General features: G+C 32.2%; 1 protein-coding gene across 1 annotated transcript in view; it reads left to right on the top strand.

Annotated features, from left to right (window-relative positions):
* Positions 1 to 17,770, top strand: part of MAP4K5 (mitogen-activated protein kinase kinase kinase kinase 5) — a 106,655-nt gene that overhangs the window by 78,457 nt on the left and 10,428 nt on the right. The window contains exons 15-28 of the mRNA XM_063088839.1: positions 2,225 to 2,283; positions 3,303 to 3,370; positions 4,792 to 4,834; positions 5,462 to 5,654; positions 6,645 to 6,742; positions 6,910 to 6,951; positions 7,837 to 7,921; positions 10,133 to 10,212; positions 10,507 to 10,567; positions 12,510 to 12,512; positions 12,596 to 12,710; positions 13,084 to 13,142; positions 14,303 to 14,406; positions 14,803 to 14,980. Coding sequence (XP_062944909.1) covers positions 2,225 to 2,283; positions 3,303 to 3,370; positions 4,792 to 4,834; positions 5,462 to 5,654; positions 6,645 to 6,742; positions 6,910 to 6,951; positions 7,837 to 7,921; positions 10,133 to 10,212; positions 10,507 to 10,567; positions 12,510 to 12,512; positions 12,596 to 12,710; positions 13,084 to 13,142; positions 14,303 to 14,406; positions 14,803 to 14,980 — 1,188 coding nt within the window. The remainder of the gene's footprint in view (positions 1 to 2,224; positions 2,284 to 3,302; positions 3,371 to 4,791; positions 4,835 to 5,461; positions 5,655 to 6,644; positions 6,743 to 6,909; positions 6,952 to 7,836; positions 7,922 to 10,132; positions 10,213 to 10,506; positions 10,568 to 12,509; positions 12,513 to 12,595; positions 12,711 to 13,083; positions 13,143 to 14,302; positions 14,407 to 14,802; positions 14,981 to 17,770) is intronic.

Genomic DNA, 17,770 nt, shown 5'->3' with positions numbered 1-17,770 from the left:
TTTCAAGAGTGCTGTCCTCTTTAAAGAGTTAATTAACTGGTAGGTCAACTTGATTCTTTCAAGGCTTGTGACACGTTCTATATTCAGAAGGTTTTTCCTCTGGTAGAAACTCAGATATCTTTCCTGTTTCTATGGGATCTCCAGAAACTCAGGGTGCTCTGTTAGCTGTTTTTTGACATATCTTTCATAGTATTGCTTTGCTGTTAATATTCAGTCAATGATTTAAGAAGACCCCTTTGCATATTACTGGAGTTCCTTCTCTGTACATCTTTCTTATTGCCAGTACTGTGTCCTTCAAATTCCACTGCTTAAACAGACTCACATTCCAATCTTTGTTTCTTCCACCCAGTGAGACTGCTATTCTCACTTGGGCTCCACTTCCTTGTGCCCTAATTTGGAAAGTGCCCCCAGGCAGAAAGCCAGGCTGAATGTGGATCTTACCTCCATGTATTTCCCTTCTTAGAGATCACAGCCTTGTGATTTCCATTGTCCATTGCCCCACAACAGTTGCTTTAGATAGTTTACAGGCAGGTCTGCGCACGCATATTTGTATTACATGTACATTGTGTAGTTGTTTATAGCAGAAGGATTGTTTATAGCAGAAGGGTTAAGTACAATTCCTGTCACTTCGTTATAGCCAGAACCATCATCTTTTGTAGATTAATGAGGATGTATAATAGAAAGCCTCTCCCCATCTTTGTATTTTCATGGGCCAAAGATGTATCTAAAGGTACTATAAGGATTTTCTTTAAAAAAAAAAACAAAACAAAACAAATTGGGGGTCCAGTCTACTGCACAGAATATAAATTGGCGGATCCAGTATTCTGTGCTGTTAAGTCATGGCTACAGTAATTGTAGGCTATTCATAAGGAATTTGATTTTTTTTAAGAGTACCTTTTCTTACATCTTAAAGCATCTTAAAATGTTTATTCTATTATAAATGAAATCTCATTTTATTTTCAATCACTGATACTGGTATATTGGGATGCAGTTGATATTTCACTGTATCTTTAATCCAAATTTATGAAACTCATTTTCTCTAGGATTTTTTGTCTTTAAATTTGCTGTATATATATAATTATTATTAAAAAGTGGCATTTTATTTCCATATTTATACCTTTTATAATGCATCTCTAGATCAGCTTGCCAGTATTTCTAGTTGTGACAGAACAAACTTTAGCTCATCTCTGCCTCAAAAGAGTGAAGTGGTTCTTTATGAATTATAGTAGTAGTTCTTGAATTAAAATAATTAAAATGTTTTTTTAATTGTGTTAAATAAGTCACTAATGACCAAGGGCATTTTATTTTAGATTTTTTTTTAAGTAGTACTGTGTTTTATCAAATATCTTCCAATCTTTTATTGAAAATCTTATGACTTATTCTTTTTGTTTAATGTGATGAACTGTGTCAGTACCTTGTATTGTTTTTTACGAATCTTGTTTGGATAAGAATGAGGACAACTGAATTCTATTTGAAAGTGCTTTTTAGATGTATATTGTTTGTAAAGATTGTATTAAGAATCTTGCATCTCTATGATGCAAGTGTGAGTGATAAAAATGACTTTTTCTTTGGTCTTTTAGTCACAGAGTTTAGAATTTTAAAATTCTATGTACTTTATGAGTAGGCAATAAACCATCCTTTTCTCTGTTTTAGAATGTTTCATATAAAAGAAGTTACTCTTTGAATATTTGGACTAATGCTAAAGTCATTCTGACCAGGCCAAATAAAATACCCATTTAGCAAAGTATAATATTAGATTCTTGAACACCATTGTAATATTTAATTGACAGAAATCATTTGTTCTTTTTAGATAATTTATAGGTAATTTTTCTTTGCTCCTCCCTACCATGAAGCTGTAGCTTAAATTAGTTATCAAAACAGAGTGTGCAGCATAGATAGAGAAAATCCTTAAATTTTTGCCTAAGTCATCTACTTTTAATGAATTTTTAAAAATCCCTTTTACACAATAAGTGCTGTTTAATTTCCTTATTCCAACCAAGAATTAAGTAGATGTGTTAGGAAGGTCTCAGATTGTTACTTATTTTCTTTTGATAAGCATAAAGAAAGAGGTGCTATTGTAATTAAAAAAAAGAGATTTTCATCATCTCTATTTTCCTGTCTTCTCTCCACCCCACCCCCACCCCATGCTCAAGCTTCTCATTACATTTCTGAGGTTAACCCTTTAAGACACTGAGTTTGTAAATATCTGTTATATATTTTGCAGTCGACAAGCTACAATTTGAACCTCCTCTGAGAAAAGAAACAGAAGCACGGGATGAAATGGTAAGAATTGTGGCATTAAAAATTAAAATTTGGGAAACCTTTGAGTTAGGTGTACTTTGACTAGGGGAACAAAGTAATGCATTCTTTTAAGCATTAATTTTGGTAATGTATTTTACACATTAAAGTTCGGAAAAGTTAGTGATTAGTGTATTTTGACTAGCGTATAACCTAGTACACTATTTCAGCCATTCATTTTCACCCTTCTGAGTGTTTGGAATGATTTACATGAGGTTACTAAATACATGGAATTTGACACTCAGCGTTAAGCTCTCGGGACCTTTTTTCTTATTAATTCTGTTAGGTTTGCAGTAAACTACATTTTTGCATTGCTTTACTATTTTTTAAAAGTATGTTATTTGTTAATATAACTTCTTTTTTTAACCATTGCTCTTATTTAGAGATTACTATTTATTTAGTTAATCCTTTCCTTATCTAAAAGGAAAGAAGTAACAAATAAAGCAAGATATTATTAGAGTCAGCATAGAAGTTACCTTAACATCTACTTTATTTTTAAGCTTTAGTAAAAGTATGCTTTTTAGAGTAATTGTCTTCTGTTAATGGATCTCTTCATCCTTAACATTTGGAAATAGTACTCTTACTGTATATGTTGCTATATAAATCCTCAATTTCCAGGCTAATAGGAAAAAGTAGCACCAATACATTAATGATAATTTAATAATATGATATTTAGTTCTCTGTGCTAAGGAAGTAGTGATGCAAATAATTCAAAAAATTTTTTCTCTTTTGCTTTGGAATATATTAGCATATTGGTAAAGAGGACTTGTTACATTTGAAATTATATTTAGCGTGTTTATGGAATTTCTTAAGTTCAAGTCAACTGATAATCAATTCTTGACCTAAATATGTCAAATGACAAAGTAAATCTAGCTGGAGTTTAAAAAATTGATTGAATGCCAAGATGCTTAACAGTCATGACACCAGAGTATTTTCTTGAATTAAATAAAATGGTTAATATCTGTTATAAAGTAACATTTAACTGTATTTTTTTATCTTCACAGGGAATATCATCAGACCCAAACTTTCTGTTACAGTGGAATCCTTTTATTGATGGTGCAAATACTGGCAAGTAAGTTGTTGTCTAATTTAATAACTATATTTTACTTGATACTTAAGAATAGTATTTTTGAGGGGGAGTGATTTATTGTAATAAGTTTTAATTTTCATTCTTAAAAAAGTTGGACTATGCCTTTTGTCAATGTAAGTTTCTGACTTTTTTTTATTACCAAAAAGCGTCACGTATTGATCATTAAAGTTCTTGGGTTTTGTTTTTGTTTTTGTTTTTAATCAGAATATACTATGTGTAATGATAATATAATGAAGGATGAGTCATGTGATATCATCAGAAAAATTACTGTAATAGAAATTACTGTAACAGAAAGCCCCAGTTCCATCTCTCCAATGTAATTAGTTCATATTCTAGACTTGTCTTCCCTCAACAATTAAGGGAGGAGGGATCTGGGTTCCTGACTTATTGTGCATTGCAATTGCCTAGGGAACTCTTTGGAAATACAGATTGTTGGATCTCCACATTAGGCCTATCCATCTGGGGTTGGCAAACGATGACCTTCGGGTCAAATCTGGTCCACTACCTTTTTTTGTACAGTTGATAAACTAAGAATGGTATTTACATATTTCAATAATTGAAAAAAATCAAAAGAAGAATAATATTTTGTTACATGTGAAAATTATATGAAATTCAAATTTCAGTGTCCATAAATAAAGGTTTGTTAGAACACAACTGTGTTCATTAGTTTATGTATTGTCTATGGCTGCTTTCATGCTACAGCAGCAGAATTGCATAGTTGCAATCACTCTATGCTTTGCAGAGCCTACAGTGTTTACTGTCTGGCCCTTTACAGAAAAAGTTTGCCAACCCCTGCTATACAGTCTTTGGGACCAGGATCTAAGAATCCTGAAAACTTCCCAATTGATTGCAGTGGCTGTGGATGAGCATGGGGGACCAGTGGGCTAGATCAGTGCTTCTCAAACTTTGATGTACTTGTTGGTGACCTGGAGATCATGTTAAAATGCATATTCTGATTCAGTAGATCTAAAGGGTCTATTTTTAAAAGTTGCCAGGTGATGCCAGTGTTGCTGGTCCGAGAACCATACTTTGAGTAGCAAAGGGTTTGATGATATTTTCTCTTGAATCTGTGTTCCAGCTCTAAAATTCTGAATCTGTTTTTTACTAGTTAAGTTTAATTTAATTTTTATTACATAATAAATGTAACAAAGCATAATCGTAAAGTAAAAAAGACTCTGTATGCATTTTATAAAATCTCTATTTTGTAGTCATACTAATACAATCTGACATGTGAGGTCTTAGGTCTTTCTAATAGTTTTATACTCTTCATCATGATCTATTTTATTTTATCTTTTATATCCTCTGTATATAAACAGATTTTAATGCACATTTAATAGTGTTCCTGTGTTTTATGTTATTGTTATTTAATCACAACCTAAATTGCATTTTTCTCCTTGTATTAGGTCAACCTCAAAACGTGCAATACCACCTCCCCTGCCTCCTAAGGTGAGCTACTTAAGGATTTCAAACAATAAATCCTTTTGTAAATAGTAAAATAATTTTAAAAGTCATTTTACTGAGTTTGTTTAAAATTATCTTAAATATATTTTAGATAAATACAATTTTCTTCAGAGGATATGATGAAGATGTAAAATATACAGTAAAGAAGATTTCATGAGAAATACAATATTTTTAATAGCTATTAGAAAAAAGCAAAAATAGATTATTGCTCATTTGAGAAAACACTTAACTGCATGGAAGGGAGATAAGGAGTTCATCATTTATCATCTTTATTTATTACTACAATTTCATATTTCAGTAGAGTGATTCTTCATTAACTCATTTTCCTTATTTGTTTCTAGTTATTAAGTATTTGGATTGTTTTTGTAATTCATAAAAACTTTATCAGTTTTGGATTGGGGCATATTAAAAATCACATGGCAAGTTCATAGTTGTATCAGGACAGTAACTCAGCTCTTGCTTCCTTTGCTTACTTAGCCCATGAATTAGACTATGTAGCAGAAAGAAAAAATCTATATCCCGCTCCCACTACAATCTTTGATGCTTAGTGATAACTGCATTATTGTTTTTAATCCATTTTTTAAAAATATTTTTTTGTCTTCTTATCACTAGCCAAGAATAAACAGTTACCCTGAAGATAACCTCACAGATGAAGAAAAATCATTAACCGTAAAACGTTGCCCTGATTCAGAGAACAGAGCTCCCCAAGTTCTCAGAAGACAGAGTAGCCCAAATTGTGGTCCTGCAGCAGAGACTTCCTCTATTGGTATGGCTAGCAGTATCAGCAGCCTTGGAGTACATACAGGTAGATACTGTGACCTGGGTAAATAAAGTGAAAACTGAAAAGAAAGCCATTTTGTTTCTATTTTAAAGAATATCTTTTTTCTTTTGTCAGTACTATTACAATTTAAAGCTTTGTGAGGATTCTCTTATTTCACATGGATGGACTATAAATAGATTCAGTCCACATCAACCTGAATATATCCTTTACTAAATATTACAGGATCTGTAAGGATAAATACATGTTCCATCCCTTGTTCAGGGTCCATAACAGAAGTTATACCCATATACACACAACATTAGGAAAGCCAGCTTGTATAAGTGTCTCCTTAAGTAATTACCTGTTTGTAATAGAAGACCAAAGATTTCTGAGGGCGGTAAGGATAGGGAATAGAGGAGGTAGGCTCTTGCAGGGTATTAAAGAGCTTAGTGAGCCTTTCATAGGTGGAATCAGTGCTGACAGGCATCCTTAGAAAGTAGGAAAGAATGAACAAATGCACTGAAATGGGAAAACCTGAATTGTGTTTGAAGTACAGGCTAGTGTAGTAGAAATGTGAGCTCTTAAAGAGTGCTCTGGAAGATAGGATTTAAAAGGTAGATTGAAGTTCAATTATGAAAGGCCTTTAATATCAGTTTCAACAGGTCAGATTTCATTTTTCCCCATAATATGGAAAGACATTTGCTGTTTTTATGAATTAAGACCACTCTTAGGGGCTAGCCGGTCAGCTCAGTTAGTTAAAGCATGATGCTGTAACACCAAGGTCAAGGGTTCAGATCCCTGTACCAGCCAGCTGCCAAAAAGAAAAAAAAAAAAAAAAAGACCAGTGCTAAAGATGTAATGCTACTTGCTACCTCTACAGAATCTAAAGAAAGGCACCAAAAATAAATTAATTCATCTGACAGTAGGGAAAATTTTCCAGTAGATTACCCAAATAGTGGGGACAAAAGGAGATTATTTTTTAAAGAAAGTATTTATTTGTATGGTCATTCAACTTTTAACCATGATTCTCTTTAGGAAATGGTGATGGTATTTCAAAACTGATTACTGAAAATACAGAAGGATCAGCACAAGCACCACAGTTACCACGAAAAAAGGACAAGCGAGACTTCCCTGTAGGTATAAAAGGCATTTAGCAATTAGTTGTAACTAATACTATATTTATCATGTAAGGGCTATAGTCGGTTAAATTCAAGAATTCAAATAACTGAATTTCTAAGTATCTGAAGTTTTTTTTAAGGCTTAGAAGGTCTTACAGTATTAAAAATTATTTTTCCCACAGAAACCAGCCATCAATGGCCTTCCACCCACCCCAAAAGTACTGGTAAGGAATATTTTTATGTGAACTATTTGCCACTTTTTATCTCTTTAGAAGTAGCAGTATATTGGCTGTCAGGTATCTTGAGCCAATGAAAGGAAGAATATCTTAAAATACAAAGGTATTAGATGCATTTGGACATACAAAGGATCAAATCATGTACACTAATTTGAGTGAGTTGGTTAGAATTTGCAGTTTTTCACTTTTTATAAATACTAGCAGATGGGTCCTCAGATTAGCCTGCAATGGTGAATTTAATTTTAATGTGATGTTATTAGTAATACTGTGTTCCTTTCATTATGTGGGTTTAATATCTTTCTACCCCTGAAGCCATTTTTACATTGGACTAAATAAAATGAAAAGGAACAGGGAAGCTTATGTTAACACTTTTTCTCTGGCCCTTCAGTTGAACCTATCTGCGAGGTGGTTTCACCAGTCATGTGAATGGAATGCTTTATAAACTACACTTTTTTACTTAGTAAAAGTTTAATATATATTATTATAAGTATTAGCCTTTTGTCTGTAGTTATACTGCAGTTATATTCACTGTAATAGTACTTAATAAAATCATCCACTGTTTCACATTAATAATTGTTATTCCTTCCAAAAAAGTAGTAACTTAAAATTCCTAGACTATATCATTCATGTGGTTAGAGGTTTTGAAAAATTTGATATTTTGCCCTAAATTAGTGGATTACTAAAAGGAAAGAATATGAGACTCTCTTGGTAGAATGGGTTAAAGTATGTCAAAATATGAATTTTGAGGGGGATAAAAACCAAGTATATGTAAATAAGAGTAAGTTTGGCATTTCATAATGATCTTAGCTATTTCCTGAAAGTACATAAAATAATCTAATCAAATACCTCAACATTTCTTTCTTTATAAATAAGATGGGAGCGTGTTTTTCAAAAGTTTTTGATGGCTGCCCTTTAAAAATTAATTGTGCAACATCTTGGATACATCCTGATACAAAAGGTAAAATGTCCGATTTTATATACATCTTCAATAAAATATTTATTATGGGTAAAGGTCTTTATGATCTGTGAACTGAGGTTGTTTACTTTAAAATTATAATGTTAGAGACTAAATGGTATAGGAACCTGCAACAGCTTAAATAGGTAAGTAAGGTTTTAGTTTAAAGGCATTAAACTTTAAGAGTAAGTGTATAGAAACTATTCTTGATTAAAGGAGTCTGAAGAGATATGACTGCATTCTTAATTTGGAATTTTTTTTTACTAATAAATGGATGTTACTGGAACAATTTTTAATCTCAATCAGTAAAGTCTATAGATTAGACAATAGTATTTCAGGGTTAGTGTCCTGTGGTTATATAAGACATTTTTTTTTTAAGAAATGTACACTGAAGTATTTAGGAGTAATCAGGCCTCATGCTCATAACTTATCTTAAGCAGTTCAGAAAACAAATTGTATGAATGGAGAGAGAGAAGGAACAAGCAAAAGTAGTAAGTGTTCCACCTCTAGTGGAATCTGTGTTAAGGTTATTCAAGAATTATTTGTACTATTACAACTTTTCTGTAAGTCTGAAATAATGTCAAAACAATTTATTTTTTAAAATTTAGACTATATTTTTTAAGTAAGGAAGCATGCTATATAGAAGCAAAACTTTTAAATCAATGGTTCTGCGTTTGAATTCCAGCTCTGTCGTTACCATGTGACTTGGAAAACAAATGTAACATGGCTAATTTTCAGCGTGATCATTTGTAAAATGAATATTCTTTTTTTTTTTTCTTTTTTTTTGGTGGCTGGCCAGTACAGGGATCAAACCCTGGACCTTGGTGTTATCAGCAAGCACCACACTCTAACCCACTGAGCTAACCAGCCAGCCCAACATAAATATTCTTAACACTCACCTTGTTGCAAGGAAGGAACGAGCCTATGTGAGTCTGGCAATTGGCAAATAGAGGTTAGGCAATAGAGAGATCAGGAAATGTTTGTTTTTGCTTTCATACAGTAATAAAGACAGTTCATACATGAACTGCTTTAAATGCCACTAGTAGAAAGTATAACAGAGAAAAAAATATTTTTAACAGTAAGGAAATGGGTTTTTTTGTTTGTAACTTTTTATTTGGTATAATTTCAAACTTACTGAAAAGTTTTTTTAAAATATCCAAAGAAACTCTTTTTATTTGGTATAATTTCAAACTTACTGAAAAGTTTTTTTAAAATATCCAAAGAAACTCTTATATGCTCAGAAAATTTTTCTATTTTGCCCCATTTGTTTTACCATTTTCTGTCTTTATGCATTGTTTTCTGAGTATTGAAAATAAGTTGGAGACAGACTCCTCTGCCCCTTATACTATTTTTTTCCTTTCTAATTAATAAGTAATTAATGTGGAGATACATTGAGAATATGTTGATAAATATAAATAAATATAAATAAATTGATATTTATCCTCTTGCTCATCAGACTTTCACCCACTAGCTTTAGCATCCATTGACAATTCATTGACATCCATTGACAATTTCCCTTATTTCCCATTTATTCATTGATGTATTTATACCAATTTGAACGTATGAATTCTTATTTTACTCAGTGAGATATGATCACTATTATTTTCACCCTTAAATTGTCCCAGAATTTTTGAGCAGTGAGAACTCCTTTGTTCTTTTGTTTGAAATGTCCTCATAATTTTTTTTAGCACTTGCTTACTTTATGACACACAAGACTTGTAGCCTCATCTTATACTTTCCTTGCCCCAGAATTGGAATCAGTCTTTTCTCCAAACAGTTCAGTTCTTTTTTATTGGAAAATAGTATTCAGAAATAAGGATCTGGATACTAGTTGTGCTCATTGTTTCTTGTGTGTCATGATTTATACTTTATATTTAATTTATAGTTTCCTTAGTCAAAGAGTATTCGAGGTATCTTGCAAAAAATTCATAACTACAATAAAAAAACTTAAAATATGAAAATTATGTTGAGAAGAAGGATTATATAGAAAGATAAAGTCAGGGTGAGTTACTCTAACATAGAATATATCTACTTTTAAAAAATAAGGGAATTGGGAAAAGAAGTAAAGAATGTAGTATGAATTCTAGAAAATAATTTTACTTTGGATGGTGGGTGGCTATCTAGCTCTTAATACTATTACAACATATAGCCATTATTTTAGTGAATGATTTCACAAATGATAGTAATTCTTATAATTTATCTCAACTATTTTAGATCAGTACATTATTTTTGGAACTGAAGATGGTATTTATACATTGAATCTCAATGAACTACATGAGGCAACGATGGAACAGGTAATTAGGAGTTTTAACTCAAGAAATTAGTTTGTACTAAAAGAGGTGTCTTAATTTTAAATAAATTTATGTGGGCCACAATTTTAATTTTTGTGATTTAAATATTTATAGAGATGAAATTGTACTCTTTACATGTTCATGTTGAAAGATTTTTTTCCCCTAAGGTTTTGGTAATTTACTGAAAGATAGAAAATAATTATTTTTATACTATTTCCGAATGTTGGAATTTAGAGTTTAAGAGGTAAGAAAAATGAAAATTAGAGAGCTTTAATTATCATCTTCTTTTTCCTTTAGTTATTTCCACGGAAGTGTACTTGGCTGTATGTTATCAATAATACTTTAATGTCATTATCAGGTACGTGTGTGATGATGCAGAAAAATGTAATTTTAATATACACTATTTAAAAATGTCCATTGTAATTGGGACATGCAGATGTTTTCTATCCACTTAAAATGGGAAGAAACTTTGAGAAGGAATCCTAACTTCAGTTGGGGTAGCACATCTCAAATGCACCCAGCATCTAAACACCTTAAAGATAGAATAGTGATTATTGCCTGAGGCCATTCACTTCCAGTCAGCCTCTTTCACATCACTATCACCACTCCTGCCTGTCATTTTTGAAAATTAACAGTTTAAGGGAAAGAAGCAGAGGATCTCGCTGTTTCCTTTCTCTGTGATCTTGAGCAAGTCACCCTCTCTCAGCCTGTCTTAATTATAAAATGGGGATGATGGTTTAACAATAACAGCAATATGAGGTTGTTGTGAGGGTTAAATGAGATGATATCCAAAATGCTTAGTAAACTGCGAAGTCTTATACAGATGTTTGCTGGTGGAATTCATGTTGTTCTGGACCACATATTAACAATCTTGGAATTATGCTTTAAAGTTTTCTAAACAAGTCGATTCCAGAGCAACTTATTCTAATTTTTTTGTGTGTGTCTTTCTTTTTTGGTTGTTGTTAGGGATGAGTAGGTGGGTGTTATTTTTGGCTTTTTAAATTCTTACCTACTGACATATTTTCTTACATTTTAGATTTAAATGGCTACCTAGAGGTTTATTGATTGCTTTCTGGTAGTAGAGCACAAGATAGTTAGTTATTATTTCTCTCTAATATGGATTCTGCAGGAATCTGTGTATTTGAGTTAATGACATTGTTTTTGAAGAACATATTATTTAATTGTACATAGATGACTTCTAAAAAGCGGTGTTCCTCAAAAATGTATTTAATCTCCTTGATTTTAATTATAATTCCCCCAAATCTTTTTTACTTGTGTTTAGCAAATATTAATATATTGTATTACTATTATGAAAATAAACTTAAACCCAATTCTGTTTGAAATAACAATACAAGACTGTATACATATAAAATTACTTTTCTCTAACTCTTACTGTTTTCTCTCTACTTATACTTGTCTTTGGAAATAAGCTTAAAAATTACACAGGGTACCTCTTCTATATTTATAAAATAGCTGTGGGAAAGCATGGAAAAATCAGCCTTTCTGTACTCTAGTTAAAATTACTTATAAAACTGAAAGAAAATAGGTAGTAGAGGTCAGTAGGAGAATTCGTTCACATGTATGTACATGCATGTTTAGCTGCCTAGCTATGTTTATAGGGGAAATGGAGAGAGGGAGATTGGTATAGTGTTAGGCAGAATATTTCTATTCTGAGAAAATACAGAGAATTTTGTTAAGGATAATACTAAATATATTTTTATGTTTTTTAATAATAAAAGGATAAATATTACTTTGTGTTGTTATATTACCATACCATATATAATGAGGAATTGGAAGAAAATGTTTATCTCCTCTCCTGCTATGTGTTTGATTATATGGAGTTATGACCCTGTTTTTCTTTTATTGTGGATTATAATATTGGTTTGCTTTACCTTTCTTAATATTTCAATTTGTCATATTTAAGACTTTATTCACAATCAGTGTTAATCCAAGGTAATTGATAAATTAATGATATATAGGTCTGTCTCAGAAAGATAACAATAATACAGTTTTGTAGAATTTTCCATTTTGTACTAAGATAATCACATGTGCATAATTATGACTCAGTCCATAACCTAAGTTTTTATACAACAATGTTTATCAATTTTTTCTATGCTGGCTTCCTTAAGGTTTACATATATTCTGACCAGATCACTTATTAGTCACAATATACCTAACAAAACTTAAAAAATCATTTTACCTATTATTATCTTTCAAAATGATATTAACTGAGGGTTTTTGTTTTGTTTTTTATGTTTTCCTATTTTGCTTGGCTTTTTGGACATTACTCCTCATTTTAGAAGGTAATTATGTTTTCTTTTATTTGAAAATTGTATTTCTCTGCTGTAAATGATTTTAGTAAAAGTAGCATGTTTTTCTTTTATAGGAAAAACCTTTCAACTCTACTCTCATAATCTTATAGCTTTGTTTGAACAAGCCAAAAAACCAGGATTAGCTGCCCATATTCAAACTCATCGGTTTCCAGACCGCATTCTACCAAGGTACAAAATGTCATTTTGATTCTTGAGACTGTGGGGAATTATTATTTATTTTTAAAACAGCTAGCATTCCTTGCCCAGTAAAAACTTCCTTTTTCTTAATTTTCAAAGATATATATTTTACACTAAAATGCATGTCATCTAGAATGCAAAAGATCAATATTTCCCGAATTTGTTCATGAGAATCAGCTGTGGAAGTTTTATAATACAGATTCTTAGGTCGTACTCCAGTCCTATAAAATCTCTCTCAAGTCAGAGTCCACAACAGTTTTTTTAAAGCTCTTTTCTGTATGATTTTTTTGCAACTGATTCACAAATCACTGTATGACAACCACTGCAGTAAAGTACATTTATATTTATTGTCTTAACTTTTCAGAAAGTTTGCTTTAACAACAAAGATTCCTGATACAAAAGGCTGCCACAAATGTTGCATAGGTGAGTAAATGCTATTTGTCAAACCAAATGGTTAGAATTTTTAACATCTTTTATTATCTCACCTAACCCTTACACAACTACATGATGCTGATTATGTCGCTAATAAGTAACAGAATTTGGAGTTAGATCCGGGTCTAGTGACTTCACATCTTAGGCTGCTAACTTCCTGTTTATTCTTTTGTTTGATCAATGAGTTTACCCATTGATCTTTATGCTCCATAATAGTTCCACATTAAAGACCATACTCTCTAGAACAAAAACATTTGACCACAAATGTGCTACAAATATAAGCACATTTTGTGAGCATTTTTCTAGGGAGAATCATGTCCATATCTGTTATCAGATTCCCAAGATCTGTGACCCAAAAAAGGTCTAGAAGCTTACAGTCCAGGATGTAAACTCATAAGTAATACTGTAGAGCTTAATGCAAGTAACTGCTTTTATAATCAATATATGTTATTGTTGATGGGAATCAAATTAAGAAGGAAACACCAATGTGAATTTTTGTAGGTTTGACTCAAGAAAGTTACATTAAGATGAAGTAATACATACATCCAAGATGAATTAGTTGTTTTCATCTTGTTTTAAGTACATATCTGTAAACTACTATAAGAAAAGTGAGATCATGCATTTCAGTTGCCTCCTAGACCTTCTTGTAAGAAGAATTCACTCTGTTAGTCAATTTACTTAAGAAGCAGCTTTTCAGGTTGTGAGTAGTTTAGGTGTTTTAGTGCTTAACATATTGATCTTGTAAAAAGTTCCTATGTTCAAGAACCTAGTATAGTAAAGGTGTTTGGAAGTTAATACATATAATTTAAAATTGAGATAAAGTGAAAAGGAAAGAGTAACAAAACTAAAAGAAAAAGATATTATCTTTTTATACTTTGTGCCCACTCTTGTCATCCTGGTTAACAGAAACAATAATTTTCCTTTATCAGCTAAATAATTACTTAAAATAGTTTCTTCTTCCATCTGTATTTTGGTATTGATATCAGGTCACATTTCATTGTTTTTTCTCTTGAATCAGCACTGCCTTTATAAAGAAAGTTAAGTTAGCTTTTAGGTGAGTATAGCTCAGTTGCTGCTTTTAGCTAAATTATGTTTTCATATAAAGGTGTTAACTGTTTTGTGTGTGTCTGGTTTTCTTTGTTTCTTTCTAGTCAGAAATCCTTACACAGGACATAAATACCTCTGTGGAGCTTTACAGTCTGGAATTGTTTTACTTCAGTGGTATGAGCCAATGCAGAAATTCATGTTGATAAAGGTATATATTACCTTGTTTACATTTTTCTTTTTTAGAACAAACACACTAGTGTATAACTGAAGCTAAAATTAAAAGATACCTTTACTGCTATCTAGGGTCAGCACATTTGTAGTTATTTATAGTTGTTTATTTGATTTGGGGTGTTTTGTGTTCTTAAGATTTTCTCTTTAAATTATGTTACTTAATAAACTTCCAGAACCATCCTAGCCATAAAAATCCATATGGCCAATTCTCTAAGATGCAGTTTTTATAGAACATTCATTCTTACTATACAGGTAGTCCTTTTTAGAATTAGATAAATCAAGAATATGGAAGCCTTTCCACTGACTTTATTCAACAACACTACGAATGGGGAGATTGTTTCTAAATTATACTTCTGTTGTTTATCGTTTTCAGCACTTTGATTTTCCTTTGCCAAGCCCTTTGAATGTTTTTGAAATGCTGGTGATACCAGAACAGGAATACCCTATGGTCTGTGTGGCTATTAGCAAGGGCACTGAATCAAATCAGGTAGTTCAATTTGAGACAATCAATTTGAACTCTGCGTCTTCATGGTTTACAGAAATTGGTGCAGGTAAGTGTTTTTTACGTTATGTCAGAATATTGGCGCCTTTGCATCTAAAAGAAGCAAAACACTTAAGGTCATTTGTCATGGGCTCTTTTAAATACTCATTCAGAACATAGTTTCCCAAGTAAGCACAGAGAAACGTGTATACATAGTTTATGATCTCTATTTGCCAGAGGTAGTTTGATACAAATTATTATACTAAGGAATATTTTAATGATTCCTGACATTTAAAGGTCCTAGTTGTGACAAGTTAATCTTTGGACTTGCTAAATAATTAAGTTTTCTAAGATACTCTTAAAATCTTATTAGCTTCTCAAGCAAAGAGAGTTACCTTTTTTTCTATCCTGTTTTATTCTTTTTTGCCCCTCACTTAGAATCATTGAGTGTGCTTTTCAGACTTGAATAGAAGCTTCTTAGATGTGGCTTTCAAGCTTTTCTATTCAAATATCTCCTGTACTTTCTGGGTTGGTTAGCCCAGGATTTTATTAAACATACCTCATTGAAGGCTCTGAGAAGATTGGGAAGTTTATTCTCAAACTTTAAAATTGGAACATATTAATCAAGAATTCATTTTTCAAATATGCATAATATGTGAAATGGGGGCAGGGGGAGTCTTTATTTTCCCCGTTTCCTGTTCGTTGTGCTAGTGTATAATTGGTCATTTGTAATCCCAGGTTTATTAAGCCATTTTTACATATGAAGTCAAGCAAGCTTTAGTTATGGCTATTTCATGACTGACCACTGTTATATTCTTTACCACCTTGTGAGAGAGTCTGTTAAAAATATTGTAAGTTTGGTGTTTCCTATTAAATATCTTGGCTTTTGATCATTTATATGCTAAATTACTAGAAAAAATTATACATCCCAGCTAGTGAAGCTAATATAGAACCTGCACTACTGTCACTTTCAGAATAACAATCAGCATGAATCAATGGTATCCTAGTAAATGTTTAACAACAGGCTCTTGGGTGCAACCGTTTGTTGTAGTTGCCTATTTCTGTGGTATAAATACGCCAGCTTCAACTACCAACCTGATGTCATGTGGCTCACAAAATTCCTGAAAATTTAACAACCCAGTACAAGCCAGCTCCTGCATGCATTGGACTATGAACATTCTCTTTATGGACCACCTCATATTCTTCCCCCTCCCACACCCACCCACACCCTGCCTTTCTTTTTAATTTATTGCTTAATGCTTTTGATTGAATTGGATGCATGCCCTCTTGCAGTAGCTAATAGAAAGGTGCAAATGACATTGCTTTATTATCTTGAGATACAAGCAGCCCAAATAGAAATATGTTCCTGTTATATAATTCCTGCCGAAAAGAAGGGTTATAGATCAAATTATTAAAAACCATTTTGGGCTGATAGCCCAACTTTTTTGCTGATTAGTATACTATAAAGCAGGTCATTTCATACAGTTATCTAATGTTTGTTTGCAACCACTTTCTTCAAGGCTAGACATTCTTTAAGTCCTCTTTTGAGTTTTGCAGTTTGAGTTTGGGGTTTTTGAGGATTTTGTTGTTATTTATGGTGTTGTTTGTTTTTAGTGCCCAAGGTGTACTTTTGTATGCACTTTTGACATTGTCTAGGCTAAAATTCAAACAGTACCAAAATTACTACCTGAGGAAGGCCAGGACTCTGCCTGAGGGTACTCATTCAAATCACCCTCAAGCAGAGGTGAGGCAGCCTTTCTAGCCAGCATTTCATTTTCATAAATGATTTGTTAATCCAACTCCCAGTTATACCTATTGTTGAACCAAGAGGCTATGCATTGAATGGGCAATAGTTGTAACACTGAAATGAGTTCCTATTCCAAGACTTTTAGTATAGTCTGACTTGTTTTCACAGTATCCTTATCTCCATGGATGATGCTTAGTATATGGTCAGCACCCAATAAATATTTGTTGAATGAATCCATGGACATAGATTGGCTGAGAAAAGTATTTTGTGGAGCATTGCCTAAGGGACAAATCATATAGTTTATTGATTCTGTAGATATAGATTCTTCACAATATATGGCTTTGGAAGGTCCACAACCACCCCAAAATATTATATAAAGTTTTGTTTATGTTTGAATGTGCAGTTTTCAAGGGAGAAGGCCAATAGGCTTCCCAAAGATGGACAGTTAAGAATGACTTTTATAAATAATTTAATGCCTTTCCTTAGATTCAGCTAGACTATTCAAGCAGTTTGAGTGCTTGAAGTGAATTGTTTTACTAAAAATGTTTTGCAAAAATGTCATCATATCTATTAGCAGATGTTAAGAAGAAGCCCTGTGAATATCAGCAAAGTGATGAGAGTTGCTTCCTGCAAAGACATTGCTATGTTATTCAATGTTCCCTTTGTAAAGGAACCCCCACCCACCTATAAACATACACAAATACCAGGAAAACTTTTCTGTGATCATAGTTTCATTAATCCTTGTGCTTTTTTGAATCGCTGGCTTATTTTTATTTCAGGGATGCTTTAGTTTTACCTAATTGACCTCGTTTCCATGTTCCATTGGCTATACAGAATACAGAGCAAAATCTAGCCGTTGTATAGCATGCATTTCACTTTCCTCTGCATACTTAGCCTTTGCTTCATTTTATTTTTGTAACTCACCTTTCTAGAACTGACTGAGGTAGTAAATGTAATAGTGAGTTTTTCTCAGCTCAGTTAGCCATGTTAGGCGTCACATGTGTTCTCCTAAATTGTCTTACGCCCATTTTTTGAAAGATATTACAAAATAATTTTTGTGTTAAATTTCAAAGACTAGTTTTAAATCCCAGCCAAAGTCAGAATTTGTGTTTA

This window comes from Cynocephalus volans, chromosome 3 (genome assembly GCF_027409185.1).
Source record: "Cynocephalus volans isolate mCynVol1 chromosome 3, mCynVol1.pri, whole genome shotgun sequence".
NCBI lineage: Eukaryota > Metazoa > Chordata > Mammalia > Dermoptera > Cynocephalidae > Cynocephalus > Cynocephalus volans.
Note: the sequence above shows the minus strand (reverse complement) of the source record. Positions and strands in the feature narration are given on the sequence as shown.